This window comes from Stegostoma tigrinum, chromosome 39 (assembly GCF_030684315.1).
Source record: "Stegostoma tigrinum isolate sSteTig4 chromosome 39, sSteTig4.hap1, whole genome shotgun sequence".
NCBI lineage: Eukaryota > Metazoa > Chordata > Chondrichthyes > Orectolobiformes > Stegostomatidae > Stegostoma > Stegostoma tigrinum.
In genome coordinates, this window is record NC_081392.1 from 4,123,132 (window position 1) to 4,131,332 (window position 8,201).

At 48.1% G+C, this 8,201-nt stretch overlaps 1 protein-coding gene across 1 annotated transcript in view; it reads right to left on the reverse strand.

Moving 5' to 3' along the window:
* Positions 1-5,753, reverse strand: part of paf1 (PAF1 homolog, Paf1/RNA polymerase II complex component) — a 36,017-nt gene extending 30,264 nt beyond the window's left edge. The window contains exons 1-2 of the mRNA XM_048522464.2: positions 5,656-5,753; positions 352-381 (exon numbers count right to left, since the gene is read on the reverse strand). Coding sequence (XP_048378421.1) covers positions 352-381; positions 5,656-5,699 — 74 coding nt within the window. The 5' untranslated portion in view covers positions 5,700-5,753. The remainder of the gene's footprint in view (positions 1-351; positions 382-5,655) is intronic.
* Between the last annotated feature and the right edge of the window lie 2,448 nt (positions 5,754-8,201).

Sequence of the window (8,201 nt, forward strand, 5' to 3'; positions counted from 1 at the left end):
CTGCTTCTCTCTCCACAGGAGCTGCCAGACCTGCTGAGTTTTGTCAGAATTTTCTGTTTTCATTTCAGGCTTTTAGCATCTGCAGTGCTTTGCTTTTACATTTATGACCCTTAGTTTTGTGCCCGCCCCCCACAAATGTGGATCTCCACTAGTGAACCGCTTTTTAACCTCAAAGGCCTCAATCAATCAACCCTTCAGCCTTGTTTGTTTCTTGAGAAAAATTTGCTGTGTGAATGAGTCAATAAGAACAGGGAAAATGAATGATAATGGAAAGTTGATTAGTTCAGGAAGAACAGTTTGACCCCACATTCATTAAGTAAAAGAAAGACAGCATCCAAAGGCATCACTTACCTCTCAGGTGCTGCCCGATGTGCATTGGACCTAAAACAAAGAACAACATTGAGGATTCCTGTTCAGATTGAAAGTAAGCCTTCAGGTTAACATCAATATCAACTCTGGTTCCACTGACTTCTATGCAAACAGTCATCAGCCTCTGCATAGCACCATCATTCACAGAATCTCGATCAAAGTTTAGCACTTGGCTCAGATGAAATGATGTGAACTTCAAGCTCACCACAGCTCATGATATTCTTCACACAAGGTATTATCAAAGAGTGCAGTACTGAGACACTACCCACATCACCAAGATTTCTGCGCAGAGGACCATTCAGCCCATTGTGCCTGTACTAATAATCAGCTACGGTCTGAAACTAATGTCCACTCTCTTCAAAACCATCTCACACATAAAAATGTAACCAAATTTAAAATGTTCAATGTTGTCAATCCCATGCGACCCAGGTATAAGGCAAAATTGGACAGGAATTTCTGAACTATGCACAAGAGAACTTTCTGCATCAACACATTTCCAGCTTGAGGGAAGAAGCAATGCTGGATCTAATTATGGGAAGCTAAAGTGGGTATGTTTCAGAGGGAAAATATTTGGGAAACAGTGATCACAATATCATTAGGTTAGGGAAAAAGACAAAATCCCTTAACTCCCTTGGTCCCAGACTTGCTTTGGCCTCTGTTGTAAGCACCAACATTTGTGTCCCAAACTTTCTTCCAGCTGAAAGGGGAGGTACGCAAGGCATCCTCACAGGGTACACCATGAGATGCCCACTGTATTCCATCACCGAAGACTGACTGGTAGTAGAGTCTGGGTGACAAGTGGAGCTAACAGACAGTCCAGCTCCCAAGAATACAAGAAAAATGAGAACAGTGGATAAGACTGAAGAACAATGGGCAAATTAGTATTGGCCAACTGTTGCAGAGTAGATCTTGTGGCACAACAGAATCTGCTTCTGGGCTACATACACCAAGGTTGAGTACCACTCCTTGACTGGTTGGTCAATAAAGGTGTATTAATAACCTGACCAGACACAGTGAGCATAAACATACAATTCTCAACATACATCTACAGCAGTTAAGAGCAGAAGATTCCTCATCAGACAGAAAATTGAAGCCTCTACCATTATCCGTGACTCTAAGCTACAACAAGCATGCAGCAGTACATGTTTCAATGCAATTTGGGGGTATGGAAAATGACTCAGTAGGTCAGATATCTGGTGTAGGTGAAATGATACCAACAATGTTGGGCTTCAACCCATTCCGATTGGCATGGATTCAGGACATGCCACCTTGCTGTACCTGTGTTGGAGGACGTGGTGCTGTGGGTTGAACTTGCCTTTGGGCAGAGAACTGAAGAGGAGGAGAAAGTACTGCAGACCAGCAAAGAGTTAGCAAACAACTAGGAAGCTGACTGGACAGAAAAGGCTGCAGGAATAAAAACGGAAAATATTGGAAACAGCACGTTAGGCAGCATCTATGGAGTAATAACATTTCAGGACAAAGACTTTCTTCAGAATAGAAGAAAATAGAAATGTGTAATCACAGAATCAAAAGTGAAGCTCTGTAATTGGATGGAAGGCAGCAGACATCAACTGTGGTGTAAGGCAAGAGGGGATGGCAATAGGACAAAGGGAAAAAAAAGATTAATTTAGAGGGCATGCAAACAATGAGCCAAATAGAAACAGCTACCAACTGAACAAATAAGAGGACACTGCTTATAATGTGAATACTGGATACGATGTTTAGTCCTGAATGCTGTTAAGTGCCTCACTGAAAAGTGAGGTACTTAACCCTGAGCTTCATGAGAACAGTGCAGGAGGCTGAGACGGAGAATTAATTTATGTTGAGGTTGGTTGGCTCGCCGAGCTGGCTTCTTGTTTCACAAACACTTCATTACCATGATAACAAAGTGTGGAGCTAGATGAACACAGCAGGTCAAGCAGCATCTTAGGAGCACAAACGCTGACATTTCCAGCCTAGACCCTTCATCAGAAAAGGGAGATGGGGAGAGGATTCTGAAATAAATAATGAGAGAGGGGGAGGCGGACCGAAGATGGATAGAGGAGAAGATAGGTAGAGAACAGAGTATGAGTGGGGAGGTAGGGAGGGGATAGGTCAGTCTGGGGAGGACAGACAGGTCAAGGGGACGGGATGAGGTTAGTAGGTAGGAAATGGAGGTGCGGCTTGAGGTGGGAGGAAGGGATAGGTGAGAGGAAGAACAGGTTAGGGAGGCCAGGACGAGCTGGGCTGGTTTTGGGATGCAGCGGGGGGAGAGGAGATTTTGAAGCTGGTGAAATCCACATTGACACCATTGGGCTGCAGGGTTCCCAAGCAGAATATGAGTTGCTGTTCCTGCAATCTACGGGTGGCATCATTATGGCACTGCAGGAGGCCCAGGATGGGCATGTCGTCTGAGGAATGGGAGGCGGAGTTGAAATGGTTCGCGACTGGGAGGTACAGTTGTTTATTGTGAACCGAGCATAGGTGTTCTGCAAAGTGGTCCCCAAGCCTCCGTTGATTTCCCCAATGTAGAGGGAGCCACACCGGGTACAGCGGATGCAGTATACCACACTGGCAGATGTGCAGGTGAACATCTGCTTGATGTGGAAGGTCATCTTGGGGCCTGGGATGGGGGTGAGGGAGGAGGTGTGGGGGCAGGTGTAGCACTTCCTGCGGTTGCAGGGGAATGTGCCGGGCGTGGTGGGGTTGGAGGGAAGTGAGGAGCAGACAAGGGAGTCGCGGAGAGAGTGGTCTCTCCGGAAGGCAGACAAGGGTGGGGTTGGAAAAATGTCTTTAGTGGTGGGGTTGGATTGTAGATGGCGTAAGTATCGAAGGATGATGTGTTGTATTCGGAGGTTGGTGGGATGGTATGTGAGGACTAGGGGCATTGTCTTTTGGTGGTTATTGCAGGGGTGGGGTGTGAGGGATGACTTGCGGGAAATGCAGGAGACATGGTCGAGAGCGTTGTCAACCACTGTGGGGGGAAGTTGCGATCTTTGAAGAACTAGGACATCTGGGATGTATGTGAGTGGAATGCCTCATCCTGGCAGCAGAGGCAGTGGAGGCAAAGGAATTGGGAATAGGGGATGGAATTTTTGCAGGAAGGTGGATGGGAGGTGGTGTATTCCAGGTAGCTGTGGGAGTCAGTGGGCTTGAAATGGATATCGGTTTGTAGGTGTTTGCCTGAGATGGAGACAGAGAGGTCCAGGAAGGTGAGGGATGTGTTGGAGATGGTCGGAGATATTCCACTCCCGTACATCCCAGATGTCCTTTTTCTTCAAGGTCTGCAACTTCCCCCCCGCAGTGGTTGACAACGCTCTCGACCATGTCTCCCGCATTTCCCACAACACATCCCTCACACCCCACCCCTGCAAGAACCACCAAAAGTGAATCCTCCTAGTCCTCACATACCATCCCACCAACCTCCGGATACAACGCATCATCCGCCGATACTTCCGCCATCTACAATCCAACCCCACCACCCAAGACATTTTTCCATCCCCACCCTTGTCTGCCTTCCGGAGAGACCACTCTCTCCGCGACTCCCTTGTCTGCTCCACACTCCCCTCCAACCCCACCACACCAGGCACTTTCCCCTGCAACCGCAGGAAGTGATACACTTGCCCTACACCTCCTCCCTCACCCCCATCCCAGGCCCCAAGACGACTTTCCATATCAAGCAGATGTTCACCAGCACATCCACCAATGTGGTCTACTGCATCTGCTGTACCTGATGTGGCTTCCTCTACATTGGGGACCGCTTTGCAGAACACTTACGCTCGGTGCGCAATAAACAACTACACCTCCCAGTCGCGAACCATTTCAACTTCCCCCCCTCCCATTCCTCAGACGACATGCCCATCCTGATGCCACCCGTAGGTTGCAGGAACAGCAACTCATTCTGCTTGGGAACCCTGCAGCCCAATGGTATCAATGTCGATTTCATCTGCTTCAAAATGCCCCCTCACGCCAGTACATCCCAAAACCAGCCCAACTCATTCCCGCCTCCCTAACCTGTTCTTCATCTCACCTATCCCCTCCTCCCACCTCAAGCCGCACCTCCATTTCCTACCTACTAACCTTATCCCGTTCCCTTGACTTGTCTGTCCTCCCCGGACTGGCCTGTACCCTCCCTACCTCCCCACCTATACTCTACACCTATCTTCTCCTCTATCCATCTTCGGTCCGCGTCCTCCTCTCTCCCTATTTATTTCAGAATCCTCTCACCATCCACCTTTTCTGATGAAGGGTCTAGGCCGGAAATGTCAGCTTTTGTGCTCCTAAGATGCTGCTTGGCCTGCTGTGTTCATCCAGCTCCACACTTTGTTATCTTGGATTCTCCAGCATCTGCAGTTCCCATTATCTCTGTTTCATTACCATGTTGTGTATCATCCTCAGTGCAGCCTCTGACAAAAACGTCGACTTCCCACCTGGTTTTTAAACTCTGGAGTCCATTGAGATGGATTGCCTTGCTTCCGGTTTTCCTTTCCAGTGGAATGTATATGGGGTTGAGTTCAATATGGTTATTAATAGCACACTTCGTAGAGTGCCAGGTTTCTAGGAATTCTCATGCCTGTCTCTGCCTGGCTTGTCCCAGGGTCTTGGAGCAATCTCAGTCAAAATGATGGTTCTCCTCGTCCATGTGGATTGAGTTGTGTCAGTGCACACCGATGCTTCATTGGAGGCTGCACTGAGGAAGTTATCCAGCATGGTAACAAAACGTCTGCAAAACAAGAAACCAGCTTGGCGAGCCAACCAACCTCAATACCGACAACCCGAGCTACAAATCTACCCCAAAACCTTCGAAATTAATTTATCTGTTGGTGGTCTCAGAAGCATCTTACCGGATATCCACTATGACCCAGTGATTTCCCTCTTGGGACTTCTGAGGAAGGGTCACGAAACCTGAAACATTTACTCTGATTTTTTCTTCACAGATGCTGCCAGACCTGCTGAGCTTTTCCAACAACTTCTGTTTTTATTTCCCTCTTGGTGATCAGTTGCCTAGGAAACAGGGAGAGCACTAGGACCCAGCGTGCTCCCTTTTGATGGTCCACTAGCCAGAAGTCTCAGGGGGCACTAGGACCCAATGGGTGCTCTCTCTTTGGTGCTCAGTCGCCGTAAGGCTGAACGGGCACTAGGACCCAGTGGGTGCCCGCTTGTTGATCTGTTGATCGGGCTGAGACCAAAGCCGAAAATGAGAAAACTGAGTTTAAGGAATAGGCATCTGCGATCACGAAAGTAACAGTTTATACTTTTATATAAATGCAACACGATTCTCTCCGTGCCCTCCTTCACCTGACTTACCGGTGCCCGTCGTCCCGCTGCGCGTTCTGGATTGTCGGCGCCATGGCCGCACGCCGCGCTGTGAATGCTGGGATCAGGAGGCCTAGGACTACAGCTCCCACAACGCTCCACGCCGTACCCACAGACCACTGCGGCAGGCTCGTCCAAGCTGATCCCACCCCTCACCGCTCTAACCCCGCCCCGAGACGCTGACGCTGGCCCTCCCAGGCACTAAACCCCACCCACTCATTGCACTGACCCCACCTTCTCCGGGCACTGACGGCACTCTCTGCGGCACTGTCCCCTACTCCCTAGGCACTGACCTCCACCCTGTCTGGGCAACATCCCCTACTCCCTAGGCACTAACCCCCACCCTCTCCAGGCACTGAGCCCCACTCCCTCCGTGCACTGTCCCCTACTCGCCAGGCACTGACCTCCACCCTGTCTGGGCAACATCCCCTACTCCCTAGGCACTAACCCCCACCCTCTCCCGGCACTGAACAGCTTAGTAGTCAGTTCAATGGCTCATTGATCAGAATTGTTTCCAGCCTCTCAAAAGGTGTTTGGCACTCCTCTGACCAACTGATTGTATTTTTTCTTGGTTTTTCAACAAATCCATCAGTAGAGCTACTATAGTGTTGAAATTTTATACAATCTCATGGTAGAAACTACATATCCCCATAAAACCTCTTGAATTTCCAATTAGTCTTAGGGACATGGAACCATTCCAACATGTGTACTTTTGCTGTTTGTGACAGCATTTGTCATTGCCCTGCCATATGCCCATGTAAGTTACTTACATTTTTTGCAAATTCACTTTATCAAGGTTCATCATCAAATCAACCTCTAATTTTCTAAATAGAGGTTCTAGTTATTCCAAGTAGTCTTTCCAAATGTCATTGTGTAGCAGGACTTCATCAAGGTAAGCCACACAGTTAGGAACACTGCCTACCACTCAGAGTCACAGAGTCATGGAGATGTTCAGCATGGAAAGAGACCCTTCTGTCCCTCTCGACCATGCCAACCAGATATCTGAAAAGAATCTAACCCCATTTGCCAGCATTTGGCCCATATCACTCGAAACCCTTCCTATTCATATACCCATTCAAATGCTTTTTAAATGTTGTAATTGTACCAGCCTCCACCACTTCCTCTGGCAGCTTGTTCCATATACGCATCATCCTCTGCTTGAAAATGTTGCTCCTTAGGTGCCTTTAAATCATTCACCTGTCATGTTAAACCTATGCCCTTTAGTTTTAGACCCCCCCAACATCAGGGAAAAGACCTTGTCCATGTACCCTATCCATGCACCTCATGATTTTATAAACCTCTATAAGGTCACCTCTCAGCCCCGATGCTCCTGTGAAAATTGCCTCAGCTCATTCAATCTCTTCCTATAGCACAAACCCTCCAACTCTGGGAACATCCTTGTAAATCTTTTCTGCACCCTTTCAAGCTTTACAACATCCTTCCTATAGCAGGGAGACCAAAATTGCAAGCAGTATTCCAAAAGTGGCCCAACCAATGTCCTGAGATAACAAGGTGTGGAGCTGGATGAATACAACAGGCCAAGCAGCATCAGAGGAGCAGGAAAGCTGGTGTTTCGGGCCTAGACCCTTCTTCAGAAAATGAAATGTCAACCTTCCTGCTCCTCTGATGCTGCTTGGCCTGCTGTGTTCATCCAGCTCTACACCTTGTTATCTCAGATTCTCCAGCATCTGCAGTTCCTCAACCAATGTTCTGTACAGCCAAAACATGACATCCTAACTCCTATACTCAATGCACTGACCAATAAAGGCAAGCACACCAAACCCCTTCTTCACTACCCTGTCTACCTCCGACTCAACTTTCAAGGAACTATGAACCTGCATTCCAGGGTCTCTTTGTTCAGCAACACTACCCAGGACCTTACCATTAAGTGTATAAGTCCTGCCCCGATTTGTTTGTCCAAAAGCTGCACCTCACATTTATCTAAATTAAACTTCACGTGACACTCCTCGGCCCATTGGCCCACCTGATCAAGGTCCCCTTGCACTCAGAGGTAACCTCCTTTGGTGTTCAATACACCTCCAACTTTGGTGTCATCTGTAAACTAACCATACCTCCTATGTTCACATCCAAATCATTTATACAAGTGACAAAAAGCAGTGGACCCAGCACCGATCCTTGTGTCACACTGCTGGTCACAGGCCTCCAGTCTGAAAGGCAATCTTCAGAGATAATGGGAACTGCAGATGCTGGAGAATCCGAGATAACAAAGTGTGGAGCTGGATGAAGACAGCAGGCCAAGCAGCATCTCTCCCTATCCCCCTTTTCTGATTAAGGGTCTAGGCCTGAAACGTCAGCTTTTGTGCTCCTAAGATGCTGCTTGGCCTGCTGTGTTCATCCAGCTCTACACTTTGTTATCTTGAAAGGCAATCTTCGACCACCTACCCTCTGTCTTCTACCTTCAAGCCAGTTCTATATCCAAATGGCTAGTTCTCCCTGTATTCTGAGCTTCCCACAGGGTTCTAAGGTACATCTGATCACATCCTGGGGATTTATCCACCTATATGCATTTTAAGACA